General features: G+C 38.0%; 1 protein-coding gene across 1 annotated transcript in view; it reads left to right on the top strand.

The window, feature by feature from the left end:
- Positions 1 to 4,519: 4,519 nt before the first annotated feature.
- Positions 4,520 to 21,195, top strand: part of CEP128 (centrosomal protein 128) — a 98,320-nt gene continuing 81,644 nt past the window's right edge. The window contains exons 1-8 of the mRNA XM_036384921.2: positions 4,520 to 4,554; positions 5,685 to 5,724; positions 7,147 to 7,304; positions 8,655 to 8,741; positions 10,171 to 10,297; positions 11,240 to 11,361; positions 14,438 to 14,529; positions 15,225 to 15,297. Coding sequence (XP_036240814.1) covers positions 7,161 to 7,304; positions 8,655 to 8,741; positions 10,171 to 10,297; positions 11,240 to 11,361; positions 14,438 to 14,529; positions 15,225 to 15,297 — 645 coding nt within the window. The 5' untranslated portion in view covers positions 4,520 to 4,554; positions 5,685 to 5,724; positions 7,147 to 7,160. The remainder of the gene's footprint in view (positions 4,555 to 5,684; positions 5,725 to 7,146; positions 7,305 to 8,654; positions 8,742 to 10,170; positions 10,298 to 11,239; positions 11,362 to 14,437; positions 14,530 to 15,224; positions 15,298 to 21,195) is intronic.

Genomic DNA, 21,195 nt, shown 5'->3' with positions numbered 1-21,195 from the left:
ACTGGAGGGCCCCCCCTGCCTTTGGAGATTCTCTACCAAATTTGCCCTAAACCAGAACAGAGAACTTTGAGGGGAAGCGACCAGGTACATGGTATGGATAGTGAAAAAAAGAAAAAAAATCTTCGCCAAAGCAAAAGCCATCAAAATTCATGGGATGCCATGAGGTGCAGGGACATGGACCACAGACTGCCCAATTGGTCCCCATTGAAATTGCAAGATTCCCTTTCCCTTCCCGAAAGGAAATGAAATTTCCTTTCGGGAAGGGAAAGGGAATCTTGTGATCCCGAAAAGAAAGGCTTACAAACACTCTGGAAAGGAGATAGGATCAAATAAAATGCAATTGAAAAAAAGCAAAAAACCCCAGAAAATCGGGAGATTTAGTGTCTTCAAAAAATGGTCTGTGAGGAAATGAGCTGCATTGCAAAGGACCAAAACATGCCAAAACTAAACTCACAGATATTGCAAAAGCAGGGGAAAAAGTCAAGGAGGAAGACTCAACTTGGAGGGGAAGATATGAGGGACATGGCATGGATACTTAAAAAAAAAAAGAAAAAAATCTTCTGCACAAAACCCAGGACTGCCTCAGCCTTCAGGGCTATCAGTCCTGCCCCAGCACCACCACACACAAACAGGGGCTGGCTGCCTTCATGGGCCCCGCTATGCCAGCCCTGACACCCAGGCTGCCATCCTGGCCCAGCCTTAGCCTGTCCCGATTCCCCAAGGAGGTGACAGTACCTGGGGTTGTAGCTGCCCCAAAAGCCACCAGCAGCCCAGCCCCTCGCAGGGCAGGGTGGGATGGAATGGAATGGGCTGCCGGGCCCTCTCTGCTGCTCAAGGAGGATCCTCTATGGCTCCTGGTGTCTGCCCTGAGGGAGCTGCTAGCCTTGTACTGCCATGCTCTGGCTTCTTCTAGTCAGTTCCAGTCCTTCTGTTCAACTTTTTCAAGAACAGGCCCAGTGATGGGGGAACTAAAAGTATATTTGTAAATCAGATAACCCCAGGCTAGGGAGGCCTCTGAACTCTAGATCAAAATGTAAATTCTAAATAGAAAAATACAGGTAGCTACATGCAATAAGACACACCCTGCATGGCACAAATATGGAAATATTTTGCAATTATTCAATTTCATTTTTCATTTATAGCGTTGTCTGGAATACTTTATCATCAAGAAGTAGACAAACAGGATTATTGACAGGATAGTAAGGAATATAGTAGGTTTAGAAACATGACCTATACTGAAGGAATGATAGAACACAGTTGCTTAGCTTAGTTAAGACTGCAACTGTTTTAAGCTGTAAAAAAGAACAATAATCAATAGTTTTGATCACATCATTTTTGAAAAATGATGGCATCTAGCAGCTTAGACTGGCAACTTTTCAACCCTGTAGAATATTAATAAATGTGTCTCTTTTATATACTAAAACCAGTTAATGTATTAAAAGTATCACCAACAAGTGTACATCCACAATTATAAATATAATCCTAAGAACACGCATGCAAAATCCTGTATGCCCTAAGGCTAGAGAAATTAAGTATTTTTTATTACTTACTATTAATTAGAATGTCTTGTGCTCTGATTCAAATAAACATATAGGAAAGAAAGTCACTTTTAAATCACTGTATATTGCAGATTTTTTTTCCTGGCTCTTTTTCAGAGACCCCTGCATGTTCCTATTAATTTAAACACAGTAAGGCTTGGCAGGCATTTTTTCCACTGTTACAGGCACTCCCTCTAGCGACAGCCACAGTTTCTTATTTAGTACATATGATCTCAAGCACTGAAAGGCTCAAAATTCCATAATTTTTGTGGTGCTTTCTGAAAAAAATAACATTATTATCTCTGCCAGATTTGATGTGGTTTCTCACTTATCCTTTCACTGCTTATATGGTTTATACACAAATCAGATAAACCAGAACATGTTCTAACAAAGAAGCAATTAAGTCTAATTAGTGTTCCACATGGATCACCAGGTATCAACAGCCACATCTAGGAACATCTGCATGAGGAAATGTTTAAACTGAGAAAAAAAAAATCAGTAAAGAGTAGATTAAAGGACTAGGTGGGTTTTTTTTTCTGACTAATCCACGTGTTTTGCCATACTAGATGCTTGAAAGATATGCCAATTCCTACCTGTTTCTATTTCAGTATTGCAAATAATTTCTGGCCTCTCACAAAAAAATACATTAGACACACTGCTTTGACACAGCATCATTTATCAAGTGTTTGAACAGCTATATGAAATAATTTTATTCTAGGTTCTTGAAGCTTCATGTTCGTATAAAAAAATTGTCTTTATTTCAAGGTAGTTTTGGAGTTTTATGGCCATGGGATATGGAGGAACTCTTGTGCTTTTCCTTACTGTAAGAAAAATCCATGAAAAACTGTGAAAATTGACATACCCAGTAGGCTGCAGGATAAAGAGGAGGTACTGAGGCTGTCAATTCTAAGAGTGCTCAGAGAGAAGAGCAAGATGAAACTATGTCTTGGCCTTAAGCAATTAGTTTAGGTAAGAATGATGAGAGCTGTTTTCAGGCAGTATATTTGACTACAGAAAGAGTTATTGAATCACTGAGTCACAGAATCATTGAGATGGGAAGGGACCCTGGAAGCCATCTGCCCAAGCCCCTGATCAAGCAGGAACACCCAGATCTGGTTGCCCAGAACTGCGCTCAGACGGCTTTTGATTATTCCAAGGATGAAGATCCACAGCTTCTTCAGGCACCCTGTGCCAGTGTTTGGTCACCCTCAAAACTGAAAAGAGTTTCCTGATGATGACACAAAGTCCTGTTCCGTTTGTGCCCATTGCCTCTTGCCCCGTCACTGGACACTCTCCCTTCAAGTATTTACACACAATGAGGAGACTCTCCAAGCCTCCTCTTCCCCAGGCTAGACAGCCCAGCTTTCTCAGCTTTTCCTCAATGGAGAAATTAATTATCTTGGTGTCCCTTATCATGTCAGTAGTTACCTCAGCAGCCATGGGTGCATATGGACTTTTGAACTTATGTCTCTCTTTGTATATTTTTTTCCCTCAGGCTTACATTCCCTGCCTCTTCATCTAATGTCAGCTTTCTAGCTATCTTTGATTTCATTCTGCTCTGTCTGCCTCTCTTGCATGGGCATCCAGGCTTAGAAATAACCTCTAGCAAAAATGAATTTGCCCTCATAATTCAGACTTCAGACAGATCTTGCACTTTTCTTTGACTTGGGTCATGGCACATACTTCCTTTAATAAGGAGACCAGCATGTTTAAGAGAAGAGTTTGACTGTTTATTACAACAATCATAAATAAGAAATGGCTTTCAAGCTCACTGACTTAGGTGACAATTCATCTACCACATGGTGCTTCTCCTCTTTTATGCATTTATGATAGCTGTTCATAAAAGAACTCATTTTCTGAGTGCCATGAAAGATGAATCTGTAGGACAGTTATTTATTTTGTGTTGTCTTTTTTTTTTTGATAGCCTTGTGAAAGAAATAGTGAAACAATTTCCTGAAAGCTACGTGAATAATGACTTGTCATGGAGGACAAGTAGCATAGCATGAAATGGTATCCTTGGTGACAAATACAAAAATTTAAAAAAATTGAATTTAAGCTTAAAAAAAAGTTACAGTCCTTCTGGATTTTCTACCCTTAAGGTATGTGTATTCTTACAAATGAGCTCTGATGTGACAAATGTAGATGCCAGAAGAAACTACAGAGGGTTAGACCATAGTATGTAGCCAGGTTCATGTGCTCTCTCTCAATATCCTGCTGTCACTGATGAACACAGCGTGCTGGGCCAAATGGACTACCAGGGCAGTGCATTTATCTTTGGCTGGAGTGCTCACCTATAGGTGATCAAATATTCCAGTGACTGTTGGCCTATTGCAAGCTCTGCCCAAGTTTCAGAGGCCCAGGAGACATTCCCTGTAATCGGTCACAGCACTCTTTATCCCTTTTCTCTCTTCAAGGCCAGTCAGAGCAGCGGTGTGTAATAACTGGTCGTTTTTACTGCACACAAGGGTAATGGATACAACATTTGGGAGCAGGGAAATGCGTGGCTTAAGGAAACAGGAAGAAGCCAAGAACCAGGAAGGGAGATGCCTCCTTGTAAGGAACAGCTGCTCTCGGTAGCTCAATGCCTTTCCCCACGCAGCCTATCAGCCGTCTGCTCGGGAGCGGAACAGACTCGCCGACTTTACCAGTGCAACAGCTTTTGTTTCTACTCTTCACAGTCATTTAGCTGACACGTTTGTAAACGCCAATGTGTATTTTGTAAAAACTCAGCCTTTCACAAAACAACGTTCATAAACACCAGGTCACTTGCGGAACCTCCCACCAGCGCTCTCCGCAGGCCCAGCGGCCTCCCAGCAAGGCGGGACCTGTCCGGCCCTCGCTGCGCTGCCGCCGCAAGGCCTCTCGGGAGTTGAAGTCCCACACTCCGCGTTTTCCATGGCGGGCCAGCGGCTTGTGGACTCGGTGTCCCATGGAGCGCTGCGGGGGGCCCGGCGCCCGGCCCGCGGCCCCGGCAGCTGGCGGCAGGGCGGCTAGTTCAAGTTGCCATAGCGGCGAGGTGAGGCGGGCGGAAGGTGCCCGGGGACGGGGCGGTCTCGCCGCGGAGCGCTGTGCGGTGCGGGCTGGGGGTGCGGGAAGGGCCGCGGCCAGGGCGGTGTGCGGGAGGTGGCTGTCCGGCTTGGAGCGCCGCGGGCGGGCGCAGATGGCAGCGGCGGCGGGAGGCGCGGGGCGCCTCGGGGCGCTCCGGAGGCCCGGCCGGCGGCGTGCCCGGCGCCGTTCTGGGCTCCTGTCTGGGCCAAAGAACCAGGAGACTCAGAGTTGGAGTCGGGTGTTAGTGAAGTTCCCTGCGGGAGGATTCCCCCGAGGGCATTACTTGCTTATTACAGTGCGAAGGAACCGTTTTCTGTGTTGTGCTGCTGAAGAGTGCTGGGAGCACGGTGTGACAAATTGATAATAAAATGGGGTACTGATCCCTGAAGGCACGATGGTGAAATATCACCATATGGGATCACCTTTCTATCTTCTAGACTCAAATATAAACACTGAAGGAAAGGGCCTTTCAGGTTCATGTTGTTCCTTTCTGAAATGATTATATTTTTTTTTTCGTCGTGCTCAGTCTTAGCTATAAGGGTTCAACCATTCCTTTAAGACTAAGTTAGTTACCTAGTGATAGATTAGTCTGTGTGGAGCTGAACAAATAAAACACTTGAGGAATAATCAGGTTGAGTACGCTGTTTTTATCTTTTGTTTACTTGAGCTGAAGAGCTTGATGTTGAGGTTGTCAGCTCTACTTCTTACCTGGCAGACTTTTTAAAAAGTCCTCAGTGAAGCTGAAATGCTCTGCTTCCAACAGGAAAGGAGAATACCGAGTATTGATGCTTTTCATCAGTTCAGCAAAGATTATGATCTGCTTGGGTAGAACTAAAAACCAGTAAGAACCAAATGACTCTTACTGTCAAGTAGGTCATATGTGCTGAAATTAGTGTAGCTTTTTGGAAAAAGTGATTAGCTTTTTGTTTGTTTGTTTCAATTGATAGGCAGATGTGCACATGGAACATTTCTACAAATTTCTACTTCTTTGTGATTTTTTAAATCTAAAATGAAACTTGCGCAGTTCCTTTAAAAATGAGGATATTGCCTTATGTGAAACAACTTCTTCACCTTAAAAGTACTTGTGGTTCCTTTTAGGTTGCTCATGAGAACAAAGAGGAATGCTTAACCATAAATAGTAAGTTTTCTTCAGACAAAATGTACTCCTTATCCTGTGCTTTCTTTTATTTTTACTTTGATTACTGAACTTTCTTCTGTGCTTTGGCTAGTATATATCTTAATGGGCCTATTTTTGGACAGCTGAAAATAAAGCCATTAATCTTTCCTGCTGTAAATCTTTATTTCCCTTTTTTCCTCCAGTCTTTTCTTTTCAGTAGTTGAGGCTTTTATGGTTGGGTCTACTTCTTTATTGGGTTTTGTTGATTTTTTTTTAACCAAATTACAGTAAAGCCAATATTATTCCATGTTATTATTTATGCCAGTGTTTTATTTATTTTTCTTTGTCTTTGAAAATATCCCATAATTTCTGTTTCCCAGTGTTTAGTGTTTATTCTTGTTCAGTCTCATTAAGACTTCATTGCAGCTGACTAGAGTGAGGCACTGGAGTAATGAATTCTGATACTGTTGGTAAAAATGTGCTTTAGTGAGGTGAGGTAAGAAGAGGCAAGATGAGGTAAATTCACCAGTTCAGTAAAAGAAGGAATACTGATATACTTGAGCACAGACTGAGCACGTTGATTTGCTGTTCTTTCATGTTTGAAAGGTTTTTATCCAAGTCTGGGGGGCACAAATTTGCAACCTTTTGAAAATTAAAGACTTGGAAAAACATCAAGTTGCCTCCATATAAAATATAATATAAGATTTGAATCCATCCATGGTTTCTTTTGGAAATTTCAGCTCTCATGGCTAGAAGAATGTCATCTTTACTGTGACCTTTTTTTGTTGATTACAAGGGTTTAAGAGTTTTCTAGTCTATTTCTTCTTTCACCAAGTCATTCCATGACCTTAAGGCAAACTGCTGCAGTGTGTAATTTAAGAAAAAAATTTGATCTAACCTACCTTTTGAGGGTTGTTATTTTAATCAGTTACTATGTGATTTTACTATACTAGGCACAGCTGTCTGTAGTTTTTAATAATTTCACCCATCTGATGATTGTTGACCTATTTTCCCTCTATCTTGCTGTCCTTGAGATTCAGCAATCCCCATTCTGAAGACAACTTAGTGAGTAGTGTGAGATAACAGACCAGGAAGATTGATAAGACATTGATGTATCCACTCTGTGTTTGGGGAGAATAATTTGCTTTGGGCTGTGATTTGATCATGGGTACTGCACATTTGGAAACAGTGAGATTGCATATTTTGATTTAATTTGCTCCTAAGAGGCTCTGCCTTCTGCATCTTGACCCTGCTTCATAGTGTGGACAAAGGTAATAACTGAGGAGCAGTTGGAAGATCTGCTTCAAAAGTATCTCCTGCTGACCCAAACCAGAAAGGCAAATGTCATCTGAGTTTATAAAGTTACTTTGGGAATATTGTGCAAGACTGTTCAGTTACAGACAGGGATTAACACACATTAATTTTTCTGGTCTTCCTGCCTAGGCTTCAAGACACTGATGGCAGATTCATCCAGTGATTCAGACAACTTGTTTACAGGTCGGGTTGGAAGGCGGCCTTTGAGAGCATCCCACAGCAGAGCTCAGAACTATGGTGCTGAAGAAGTTACAGAGAAGATCCGTACTTTAGCAAGCACTTTGCAGGTTGTTTACAAAATACAGCTTTAAAGTATTTGTAGTGCCTGCATTTCTGTATCACCGGGTCAAATTTTCATTTCTAAAGTTGTGGAGTGTACTGTACAGATGGGAAACATTGCTTTCTGTGCAAACCAAAGATGGTTTGGAAAAGAATTCATACTGCTTTTGAGCTGAAAGTGTGTGGCTTGTTGCACTTTTATACAGCTGCTGTTTCAGACAGTAATAGAATGTTGTTAGAAACAATGATGTGTTGGGGAATACTATTTATAAAGTTAGCAAAATGAGTAAGGGCAAATCAGCTTTGTTAGATTCTCACAAAAGGCATGAAATGTTCTAGCAGAAAGTTTCAGACTTGTCTTGGTTGTCTTTGTCCTGTGTAAAATTTCCAGATTTCTGATAAATATGTAAGTGGTCAATTCCTTCGGGAGACAGCTTACATTTCAAATGTTTTCTAGATGTGAAAAAGCACTGTGAGAAGCATTATTTCTAAACTTGTAAGAGAGCAAGAAAAAGTGGAGAGTGCAGAGGGAATATCTGTTTTGCAAATGTGAGGAGACATTTAGCTATCCTGACACCATTAGTGTTGGAGAATTTATTCCCATTCTTCTTTAGTTGACAGTTCTGAATACCTGGAGTGGGTGGGTGTATGTTTTATTACTTATTGTTTGGCTAGCAATTTTTTTTTCCTTTTAATATATGAGAAGAGAAAAATCAATATAGAATGGTAAATTTAAAATTCAGAACTTCTTATCTGGAAAATAAACATCAATCTAGGAAATAATATAATAAGAAGAATACAGTCTGGCTGCTTTTTAAAAGGGATTCTTTGGTATTCTGCTTCTGTCAAACCTCTTTCTAGCTGCTCTTCTGAAATTCTGATTTTAAACTACTTGCTTTTTGTGGACTGCTTTTCAGCAGATTTTCCATCTGATCCAGGTGTTTATCTAGCCAGAAAATACTCATGCAGTGACCTTACCTAGTGTGTTCACCTTCAAAAACTTGTTATTTCTCAGATTAACTATTCTGTTCTACAAGCAGGTAATGTTAAGATTGTTGGATTAAAAAGTTTTTTCTAGAGAATGGCTGAAACTTAAAAAAACTTTTTATTTGATGGTGAGGCCTTATTGTTGTACTGAAATTACAGAATTTGGTTGGTTTTTTTTCTTCTTCACTTTCCTCCCTTTAGCCATCCCTTCAGATTCTGATTACTTGAATAGGATTTTGAATGCTTAGACCCTTTAGAAAGCATTTGTGTTTCAATTAAATCTTGGAAATCAATAAGAATAAAGACAACAGTAATGTTTAATTAGAGGAGGTTTCTGTTTTGACTTTTTATCTAAAACTTTTTTATTTAAGGATACCAACAGAAATCTAAGACACGTTGACCATTTGCTAGGACAATACAGAGAATACAACAAGGAACAAACCAAAGCAATAACAACTGTGAGTAACTTTCAATTTATCTTTACTTTTTTGGTCTTTTCCATTACTAGAATTCATAGCTTGGTATTGGTAAAAAAAACTTGGTATCAATGGACAGTATAAGGAGTTAAGTAGCTGTGAACAGAATCTTTTAATATTTATTTGAGCAAGCTAAATCATAGTATAGTAATATGTTGTGTAATGAAATTCTGACAGGTTTTGTAGGCTCCTTACTTCTCTGGTTTATAAACACCCAGTAGATTATGTTATAGTACTATGCAAAGTACAAGATGTGTAGCTGAACTAGAATATTAGGGAACAGGTTTCTTTTGCAGGAAGAAGTGGTAAGATAAAAGCTGAATTACAGCAGGGAATGAGATTGTGATCATACTGGTGTAGCTTTTTTTCCTGTCACTCACCAACAGTTCTGGATCTGTTGACCAGCTTGCTCTAAATTGCAGAAAGGATGAAAATTCTAAAATTAGTCTTCTCATTTTAGAAACTCAAAACTCAAACTTCTACAAAGTTGAAAACAGGTGTCTTAGAGAAAACGAAACAAATTACTGCTGCTAGGGCAAGAGAGGTTTACAATTTGGTTACAAACAAGCTGCAGCAGGTGCTGCCTTAAAACAGATACATATGAAATGAATATTTTACATGTGATGGTAGAGAGAGTGAAGAAGCAAATGTGTAGAGAAGAGAGCTTGTTTTCTTCAGAGAAAGAGATCCAACACCCTATAATTCTGCAGGAGTAAAGCATCAATTTAACCATTGTATACAAGCTTCTCTTAGAAAACGGAGAACCTTTAGAAACTGATATTTTGTGGATTGTCAAATGAAGGTGTAACAAGGCAAGTGGCTAAGAACCAAAGTTAACAAATGCAATTGTAAGAAAAACGAGATGTAAGTTTGAAAAATGAAGAACTAATTTTTGAATATAGCTAGTTCTGTACTCCTAAATTGGGAATGGCTTCCTTTTCCTGGAAGTAAAACTTCTAAAAATAGAGGTTTCTGTAAAGCTGCTTAGGGAAATTTGATAGCCTTGTAAAATTCATTCCAGGTAGGGCTGGTGGAAGAATTCCAGTAAAAAATAATTTCTTGGAAGTTATTTTCTGAATTTTGCAGAACTGTTAATGAGCATTGCTGGCAAATAGGTCTTATTTTGGCTGTAGGAGATAAACTCTTAAGTTTTCATGGTGGTGCACCATGTGGTGCACCACTGTTTTAAGAAACTTGATATTTGAAGCTGCCAGTGTTGGAAGCATGTTTTGCTATGATTACAGGAATGTGATATATGAGATATTGAAGAAAAGCTGTTATTAATTCATAGCTGTACTTGGCTTAAAAATAGCTTTTATTCTCTTAATGACTTTTAAATAAATAATATTTTCCATGCTTTTTATAAAACAAGTCTGTGTTCATATTTCAATAAATTATTACTTTTCTATAGTTAAAAGAAACACTGGAGCAATCTATAGGTCAATTGAGGAGCCAGCGACTAACACGAAGCTCTGGAATGAGAAGTGCATCTCTCTCAAGCTTATATCCCAGTGACCTGGATGGAGAAGGAACATCAGGTAAAATACTTAAAGGGCTTGAATACTCAAGTTTGAGTTATGTCATATAGCTGTGTTATGCAAAGAGGAAATCAAGAAAAATGTGTAGAGGTGGTCTTATGTAAAGTCGTCATTGATTACTTCAAAGAAACTGAGTTTAGAAATTTGGGAAACCTGCATTAAGGTATGCAGTTGTTTATGTGGTAAATTTTTCCAGCTTTGTGTTTCTGTTAGTATTTTCTGCTGATATCCCAGGAGATCTAAATGAAATGTTGATTCTTTCAGCTGAGGAAATTAATTTTCCACTGCATGACTTGTAGGTACATACAAGTTAAAGCTAAATCCAAAAGGTATTGCAGCTTCTGAAGCTTGCTTCACAGAAAAAAGGGAATTTACATTTTAAATGCATGAGATTATGGATGTTTGGAAACAGTGGAAAATAAAAAACCAGAAATTATTTATGACACACAAAAGAGTAGGTTTTTTTCCTTGTATGTCTCACAAAATTCATTATAGCTTGGGAAGAGGTATGTTTGGGAGGAGTATTCCTTTGAGAGGTAGTATTTAATGTATTTTAGTAAAAAGCTCTAAACATTTAATTCCTATGTAAAAGCTGTGAAATATGGTAGTTTGAAGCTCTGATAGATTCATGTGGAGGAAAAAGTGGTTGGTTGGGCAGATAAAATTTGAGGAAAAACTACTCCTTGGAGAAAGAATTCCTCTTTCTGGAATACCTGTATGTCATGGGTAAGATATGTTTAAAGTGAAGAAGAATCCTGGGAGGAGCTAAGAGTCATATGCATGATATGTAATTCAGTAGTTGTTATGTCTGTAAGGTGACCTAGAAGGATATTGTCAAGAAGAAATAAGCCTTTTTTGTGAAGCAAAATGAAAAATTTCCCATACAAAATTTTGTTTTCCTGCTTTTTTTTTTTTTTTTTTTTTGTATCATATCTCCTGCAGGCAACCACCACTTCCTGCCCACTTCCCCTCTCAGGGATTACGGAGTCTCACAGGGCAATAAACACCGAAGGTCTCGATCTGCAAGTGTTCGGTTTGTCAGTGAGGCAGACAATGTGGAGCAGGTACAGAGCACTCATGGGAGCTGCTGTTCCAAACAGGCAGTATGTTTGCTCTTTGAGAGTCCAAGAGTCTCAAAGACTCTTTGCTTTTACATTAAATGAGGTGATACTGAAGATGCAGCTAAGAATGCTTCACTTATAATTTGTGCTTTCAATGTTACCTGCTTTTTTCATTCGGCAGTCACCTCTTGTAGCTCTCATGAAGTTTCATGCAAATCATTATAGAGAAAAAGATGCAGATGGTAGTGATATCAAAAGTAAAATATGAAAATAATCTCCCTACTTTTTAGGCTGTCTAATGACAAAGAAAAATAATCTCTGAATAGCCTGTTTAGTCTGGAGAGGACTGAGAGGGGATCTCAGTAATGCATATTAATGTCTCTAACATGGGTGTCAAGAGGAGGGTGCCAGACTGTTCAGTGGTGCCCAGTCACAGGACTGGGAGCAATGGCCATAAACTAAAACACAAGAATTCTACCTCAGTGTAAGGAAGAGCTTTACAGTGAGTATGGCAGAACACTGGCACAGGCTGCCCAGGGAGGTTATGGAGTCTTCCCTGTCAGAACCCATCTATCTGACAAGTTCCTGTGTCACCTTTTCTAGGTGACCCTCCCTTGGCAGGGTGTCACAATTGAATCAGGAATGGATGAATGAGTGACACACTCTAGATCTCTTCAGGAGGCTAATAATTTTATTAGGAACCCATTCCTTTTTATACACTGTTCAGACACAGGTGGACCTGATTGCTCCTTTAATCAACACACCTCACATGATTGGCTAATTAAGGATACACCCTTTGGTAAACATCTTATGGGAAAACAACTGTTCAAAACACCAGCTGCAAGATTGTTTTAATTCTTTCTCTCAGTCTTCTCAAAACTCCCCAGAACAATTCTTGGGATTTTCTCTCTCTGACGAGGTTGTCAGTATCCACAGCAGGGGGCTTGGTTGGGATGACCTCCAGAGGTCCCTTCCAGCCAGTTAACATTCACTTTGTGCTGAAGTTCAGCGAGGCTGTGAAGGGGATTATTCTGCTTTAGTTAATGGTATAGGGTCTTAGTGCTTTTGCTTTTAGTTCAGTGTAGCTTGACTTGATTTTGAACCAGGTAGTTCTTAGTTCTTGGTCTGACCTGTGAGTGGGATAATTTGAGCCTGTATTTCAGGGAGATGATGGGAGGAGAAGATGTGTGTGTCACAGGTAATTTTCATATCCCTTAACCTGTATCTGCTTGCAGACTTCAGAAAAAGTAAATTAATTACCTTAATGGATAAGATTATAGTATTTCTGTTATCCTACAGGTAGAGAGGAGATTTCACTACCTGTTTTTGTTTCTTCAGACAGGGTGGCTAGACTTGCTTAAGTGAATCTGTGTAGATTAATATTAAAGAAGCTGATTGTAAGGTATTCATATTGACTTTATTAAATCAGTCTCAGCTTCCATATAAGTTTAAACTTAACTGCAACAACTTTTCTCAGCTGACTTTTTGGGAAACGATAGAAATTTTAGACTTTTATTTAACCCTGTTTCATTGTCTTTTCAATTTAGTTCTCCCCCCATTCCTTCCTCTCCCAAGGTAAGTGTAGAAAATAATCCTTGGAAGGAAATAAAATTATATGGAAATCATTCCTCCCAACCATCCAAAATCCTTAGGACTATTTTAGATTATTTCTAGATATTCTATAAATAACACTGGAAATTTTATTCAAGGGAGTTCCTGCAATGCATACAGAGTTCTTCATATTAAGTAACTATGTAGGCAAATAGCATTTTTTTCTGGTTTTGAGGATAATTGCTGGTTTATTCCTCATTCTTGCTTTTCAGTGGGTGAATGTGGCCTTTTCATTTTTATTAACTATTTTGTAAGAAGAGTATAGTGCTTTGAGGAATGATGAACTAGAAGTAGCCATTGATCATGATAATAGGTGGAAGTTACACCAGAGATAAAGCTGTACTGCTTAAGTAAAGTTGTGGCTTTTTCTTTTTTCTGCAGCTACTGTCTCTTTATTCCCATTCTGACTTTTTCTGGCTGAAGTAATTTTTCAGCCAAATGGTCTTTTAACACATTTAAGTCCCTCTCCTCCTTAGCACATACATTTTGAAAATACAACATGTTATTTCAAAGTCTCTCAGGTCAGGTGGGAATTTATGGTTAATCACACAGGGGAGGTAGTAGTGCCTATGTCTGAATGTTGAATGCAGTCAGCTTGGTTGTGGAAGATCCAGGTTTAAATCTAGGACACAGAACAAAGGAATATTATAAATTAGGGTTTTTCATAACTATAATCCTGGCTATAGAATTATTGACAGCAATAGGTTGCATTAGGATGGATTAACTGTCACTTTTGTCCCAAGAAGAATGAATGACCTATTCATTTTTTTATTTGCTCCCTAAAACTTTGATAATAAATTAGGAGCCTGCTGAATGGGGAAAATGGGAGGTTTTTCAGCAAAAAAATCCTTTTTCAGAAAGTACTTTTAAGAAAGTAGATGTGTGGTTTTGTTTTTTGGTTTTTTTTTTTTTTTTTCCAAGGTCTGAAAAAAGAGTATGTAAAGTCTTGGGCAAGGTAAAATACCTATTCTTGGTAGTTCCTGAATACATTATACTGTTCTACTTGTTTCATTTCAAGTTCCTATGTAATCTATTTATAGTAGCATATCTAGCTGGGCAGAACTTTGTTTTACCAATACTAGTATCTATTAACATGAAATATGTCTCTCCTGAACATTATTTGTTCAGATATTTCAATTTGCTTTGCATTAAGTTGAAGAGGTGGTATAGTGTCTAAGCTCTGAACCACAGAAAAAAAACGTAGTTAGGAAACTTGGTTTAGCAAATAAAGTACTGAAAGTTAAACTACAGTGAGCAAGTATTGTGAAGGGTGAATTGAAATAGAAGTGCATTAGCTTCATCCAGTCATCCAGGCTCAACTACAGTTCATGGAGTTTTATTATTTTTTAGATTATTTTTATCTGCTTTATTTTAAAAAAGCGTGTATACATGTAGATATGTATTTTTGGAATATCACAGAAAAATGGGTTCCTAAGCCTTGGAATAATTAGTGTGCTTGCATTTACAGCTGCATTCTTTCCACCAGTCTCTTCGGGATCTCAGCAGTGAACAAGTTCGCCTGGGAGATGACATCAGTCGCGAGCTTTCAAGAAGAAATCGGTACAAACAGAATAAAACTCCATGGGGAGAACAGTGTGGAAAAAAATTCTTAAACTCTTTTATTTCAGAAAATAATTCTGGGGAGAATGAGTGGTTGTGCAACATGTAGATGAAAGCGGGATTATGAATTGCTTGTTTTATGTCATCTTCTGCAGTATTTATAAATGTTAATAACACCTACTGATTCCAATTTGTATAATATATGGGCCTTTCTTCAGCTTTTTCAAATATATGCACAAAAATGACAAGGTCTAGGGAATTTCTTTTATTATAGCTTTGCTTGTAGTTTGTTCTTGTTACTGAGTCCCTTCAGGGCAAGCTCTCTTGCAGGCCATAATGTATATACTTCCTCAGCATGTGGTGCTTTGTTCAACAGCAATAACAGGAGTTAGACTGTTAATTCCTAGTTCAAAAGGACTGTGTAGATGTGTCCATAATTTTTTACTTGTTGACCTGATACCTGGCTGATACTTAGATGCTCTGTTTCTTCACTTGAGAAATGGGAATGCTTTTTATCATGAATTTTCCACTTGAGGCTTGTTTCTCATTATGCTATAAAGTATTATGAATAGGCTGTAGAACAAATTGAGGTAGCAAAAAATTTTTGGGGGGGTTGGTTGCTGCTTAAAATTATCATGGGTACTACTTAGCTTCTGCACTGTAGAATATTGTCTTACTTACATTTTTCTGCAAAGGACTGATGCTGAATTAAGAAAGACTCTAGAAGAATTGTCTGAAAAGCTCACTGAGTCCCAAAGACAAGAAACGGTGAGTGTGACTAACATGAAAAGGATTATTTAAATCTGGTATTCTAAACGAGATGTGGGCTTCTAGTTTAAAGTATCTGTTGGTAATTGGTATGGCATACTGATATGTATATCTGAACATGATCTTATTTGGGCTGCTATAGGTTGTTGAAATGTTACCCTTTGATAATGAAATCAGCAAGACAAGTTTTATATTTCAGTGCTTGTTTTAAGTACAAGTGTTTTACGGGTGCGTGTATTGTGAATTTTTCTGTTTCAAAATTCACAGCCTTGGAGAAAGGTGCTTTTTAACTTTGAACATTGGTTTGAATGCTTATAATTGTTGAAGGTACCTTTGGAAACATACAAGCTTTCCCATGTTAGGATGATAAATACTATTGTTTCTTCTTCCTCCATCCCTCCTTCCCTGTTCTTTTCAGTCCTTATCATCTGTGTAGCAAAATGAAAGGAGTCTCTTTGGGCTGTACTCTTTTCTAAAGGCTTCCTGACAAAATGTAGCAAAGGAGGCAGGACAGCCATGACAGTCTTTTTTGCCTCCTGTATCTGCTGGAAGCAGATTAACTGCACTCTATATTACTTAAATCTGAGAGAGAACTGCTATTGAGATCGAAATCAAACAGCATATTGCTGTAGGAACAAGAGAAGTTGAGAATCACCCCAATAATTAGTAGGTGAGAATCCTGTAGGTAGCTCTTGATGCATAAGACTTGAGTGTATGCTTTATGTAAGCATTTACTGTGATACTAGTAGCAAAGCTGACTTTTCAGAGCAGGTGTTATACATGCATATTTTCCTGTAGGTAATTCATCTTGCTCTAAAATTGCATGAATTGGTACTAAATGCCAAGGGCTGTAGTGATGTGTTTGTCACTGATAACAATATTGTTGGCATGGACCGCTTGATGGTACCAGCAGACTTAATAATCCTTGTGTAAATTCAAGTTTCTAGTTTAATTTGGAGATTGATTCAAGAGACACTGTCTGTACCAGTTATGGTCTTGATAGGGTCCATCAGGGAAAGAAGACTTGCCTTGACAGCCTTTGTAGAAAAATATCATGGGATTGTCTTTGTTAGAATGTTAATTTTGATTTCTCCTAGTAGCCTGGTAGGATAAAGTAAGTTTATCTAATAAAGAATTCTTGATACTTGGAAAATGCTGTGTTTTTCTTGTAGCAGACTTCTCAGTATACTTACTTTTTTCTCTTCCATGTACCAGGAATTAGCAAACTCAGTTTTAACCAAGGCGGTTCTCAAGAAAATAGCTGCTACAGCTGGCTACATTACAACTGTTCAGTGCCATTGCATGAGAGAAGCAAATGTTCCTCAATCCTCTGGAATGGAGGCAACCCCTGTCTGTTCATTAATGAAAGAAATAACTAGCTCTTTGACCTCCTACACTACTCAGTGCAATACAACAAGTAGGGTTTCAAGATATGAAACTAAAAGTTACAACTTTTCACCTGAGAGAAGTAAAAAATGAGAGAGGTGAGGTATAACAAGGAAGTCTTCTGTAGAATGGTAATGGTAAGGGCAATATCAGAAGAGTAAGTCTCTTAATTGGGAGGGAACATTATAATGCAATAAAGCTATGAAAACTGAAATATTTACTGATATTCTTTTAGTGAAGACACAAATGCTGCAGTAAGCTGCAATGGGATGATTTTTATGTGTAGGACTAGTAAGAATTCACCTGGAATATTCTGCTCATTGATGATTACTGATTTTATGAAGAACATCATAAAGCCAGATGGAAAGAAGACTGGAAAGAGGAGAGGGGGGAAAAAAGAAAAAGGGGAAAAATTAAAAAGGCCACTAATTCAAAGACTTCAAAAAGATAGAAGAATAGCTGTGGTTCAGTTTGCAGAAGAAACAGGTCATTAGGAAGGATCTAGACATGTATGATAAATGCCCAAAAAGTGGAAGTTTACTGTACAATATGACAGTCATCTAATGATAATTTTGTATAATACAAGTCTAATCACCTGTGAGGTAGGAGCTTCTTCGTCTGGATGTGATCTGTCTGCTTTCTGTACTGAGAAATAATCCCTCTGTGGATTTCTTTTTTGAGACTTGTCCAGTGTTTATTATAATTTGCATATCTTTATGATCTTGTCTTATAGCAAGGGGTTCTCAAAATAGATTATATATTATGTGAGGAGCTGCCACTTTTTTGGTGATGTGTGGTTTGTTGGGGTTTTTTGGTTATTTTGTGTATATGTGTTTTGGTTGATGTGTTTTGTCTTGGGTTTTTTTGTTTGTTGTTGTAGGGTGTTTATTTGTTTGGGTTTTAAATCTAATTTTTCATCCCTAATTTTAACTTGGGAGGTTGTTCAGTTTCTTCAGAGTCTTTTCAGTGTGTTACTTTTCGGGCCAAAAAATTCTGACTTAATGCACTATTGTGTCCAGCCAATTCCCCACCGCTTAAAAAGCCTACTGGTAGCAACATTGTGCACTGCTGCTTTGCCAGGGCTCTCCAATCCTAGGTGTGGATCCCTTGCCCTTGTTCAAAGCCTACTGATCTCCTATTACCTGATGAGGCTGGCAGAATCAGTGAGATGAGGTAAATGCAAAAAAGGGGAATTTAGTATGGATATTGAAAATAAAAATAACTCTCATGGTATGCATAGCAAAGCATGCCTGAGATTATAGTGCATGTAGAAACTAGGGTCTGTTATTGTACATATTTGACATCCTTTAGCATGTGTATGCATTTAGGAATTTTTCTAATGAGATTGCTTAATTCAGAATTGGTTGTCATTGGTGAAAGTGAGTTGGGTAAGACAAAATACCTTTTTTCTCAAAACTTCCTTGTGCAAAGTTGTTTGGGAACTTTTATCCTTAATGCCTTTAGGCTTGGGAGTGTTTATCACCTCAAGCATTGCCATCCTTGTATTTATATTCTGCTGTATGATTCTTGGCAATAAATTGTCAACTTGAAATCTTGATAATTTCACAGGATGAGCTCATGGTAGAAACATTCTTTTCAGTTCAGTGTCCTTAAGTCCTTTATTTTTTAGAGACATATATCTAAATTCTTACAGTTTGGTATATTTGGTCCTGTTTGAAAATTGCCTGTATGTAGATGTGTGATGATAAAGGTCTAAGTCACTACAGTTCTTCTGAGTCACTAGTTCAGGATTTATTTTTATAAGGGTTTATGATTCTTAGAGCCTTTTCGATGCTGCATTTGAGTACTTTAGGATTCATACATCACAATCAAAGCACAATATTTTATGTCTATAGAGAGCTTTTCCATGCCAATATAAAAAACAGATGACATTGAAGGTGGTGACTCAGGCATAGTTGGATGCCTGTTTCAAGTCAAGCACTCTTCATGGCCTTGTACTTGAGAATTTATGTGCAGTTTTGCTAAAAAGCCTTTCTGGTTCTGCGACTCTGTATCAGAATCTCTTTTTTACCTAGACATTTTGTGAGATTCCTTTGTTCTTGAAAAGGGTTTGGATGATTGCTAGACAGGCATATAAGCAATTGAAAGAACATTTACTTACTTTATGGTTATATAAGATAGCTCTCTTGGATATTTTCTTGCCATTGCTTGGATAGATGCACATCTCAAATAGCACAAGATGCTGATCTTTATACATAAAAAGCAACTTCATCAGAGCACAGTTTAGTTAAAATTAAGTAGATGCTTGATTGAGATGGTGCTGTTATAAAATGATGGTAGACTGTCTCTGGAAGAAGACAACAATGTCAAGTGAAATGGGTCTTACATGGAGTTACTGTGGTTATGATAGCTCAGAGAGCCAGGATTGGCTCCTCAGATAATGAACTGTTCCTCAGAAGATCTGGAATAAGGAATTTTGGTGCTGCACTGGTGACTTTTAAAAGGAACATATATTATCATTTGCCATTAGGGAAAAGTTTAACAATATTTCATGAAGGAAAAGTTTAACAATATTTAAAGTTGTATCTCTGAAAAAAGTTTGGTCTTTTGTGATTTTAATACTCCTGTTTCAAGCATGCATTGATGATAAAATGGGTCGTAGCAAGAGCAGCAGCAAAAATCTGTTGAAATAGATTTCTATTAGCAGGACTTTTGCACTAGAAATAACAGTGGAAAGCTGAAAAACAGGTCAGAAATTCAATAAGTAGGATGGTGCTTTTTGTACAGTAAGCATCCAGCATCTTCCATGAGATTATATTTAACTGCATGACTTAAATGTCACCCTAGTTTTTCCAAGGACATTCTGTTCTTTGTGTTTAATTGTGGGGGAGGGGAGGAGCTTTTTGATAGCAGCAAAATATATGAAAGCAGATTAAGCTACCTGAAAGCTGTAGTGGAGACACAGCTCTAGTATCATCATTATTATTCAGATAGTCTGCTGCTAAAAGTGCATGCTTGAAATCCCATTCTAATATGTTCTGAATGCAGTAATTCAGTGCTAGTATTTCATGTCATTGTGTAGAGCCTCTATAATCTTTGTACTGTCCTTTGGTAAAGCATTTCTCTACACTAATCACTAAGATTTTTGATAACATTTAGAGGTCAAGATACATCGTTTCATGGTAGAGGTGTTGTTCTGAGTTAGGGTCATTTGGGCCAAAGGAAGACAAGTATGTTTTTAAGTTTACTCTGCAAGTATACTTAATAAATTACTGTTTCTCATTTTTTTTTAATCCCTACTGTTGTATGCCACAGGCTCTGTGACAATCTTAGGAAAGTCAGAGAGGCTACAAAAACATGGAACATAATTCTCGTGGGACATTAAAGCCTTGCTGAAGTGCAAAGGTGTTACCAATACCATACCAATATACAAAGTATGGGAAACAAATAGGAGTTATAAGTAGCATCAAAATGTTTCGTGGTTTGTGTTGGTTGTGGGGTTTTAATTTTTTTTTTTGTTAAAGAGGATTATGTCTGTAGCTGAAATTTCCATGACAAATATGATATATAATCCATCTTTTCTAGTACCTTGTTAGAAATAATGCAACAATTGTATCCTGGAGTGAGTTGAAGGAAGTCAGAGGCAAGGCAAATCACCTCATAAAGTTACTTTCTTAGTTGTTCTGAGTGAGTGATAATTTGTAATGAAATCTGAACTTCGCAGGAATCTAAAGCCTGTCTACTGCTGCCCTCTGTCATGTTATCTGCTGTGCATGCTAGACCCATGACAGTGAAAAAGTTACTGAACTCTCCTTTGCAATGTCATCTTTGGGGGTGATGTTACTTTTGAATCTTCTGTCAAGTCAAAATTGTATGGTTTTTTTCTTAATAGTGCACTATAATTATTGCTCTAAATCAGTGCTTAATAGCACTAAAGCTATTAAAAAAGTGCTTCATTGAAAAAGGTGCATGAGGAGCTGAGAAAGCTTCTGTCTTCAGAAGCACATAGTCAAAACTTTTTCAAAAAATGTTAAAACATTGCTGTTTAATTTCTTTATGTTAGATATGTATGGGGAAAAAGATGACAGCTTATTTCCTTGGTTTCAGCAAAGCTGTAACAAGTTTAATGACTGTTATTTTCTGTTCCTACTACATAGTATCATTGTTTCTGTTAGGTGGAGTATTTTATGAATTCTGAAGTAATGCTAAGCAATGCTTGTCAAAGCAAACATTGTGATGTGGTCTTTTTCTTTTTTTATACATTAGGTTTTAGTAAGCAATTTTTCTGGATTACAGCTGCAGAGCTTTCATAGCTTCATGAAAAAGTGTGGTTTGATGCAGTACCTGGCATCTCCTGATGATTTTAGGAAAAAAAAATGCAATATTCCAGACTGTAAGCTGACTGTTCATCTGGCTGCACAAACAAGAAGTGTTTTCTGAGAGATGTATTCTGTTGTAAAGAAAGTGTTTTGTTCATTAAGCCTTGTGAAGCCCAGATTATAAGTGTAGCCTTGATTGTGTTTCTGTTACTACATAAGTTGTGTTGCTTGT

The sequence above is a fragment of the Molothrus ater genome, chromosome 6 (genome assembly GCF_012460135.2).
Source record: "Molothrus ater isolate BHLD 08-10-18 breed brown headed cowbird chromosome 6, BPBGC_Mater_1.1, whole genome shotgun sequence".
Classification (NCBI taxonomy): Eukaryota; Metazoa; Chordata; class Aves; order Passeriformes; family Icteridae; genus Molothrus; species Molothrus ater.
The sequence above is the reverse complement of the archived record's forward strand: the minus strand, read 5'-3'. Positions and strand labels throughout refer to the sequence as shown.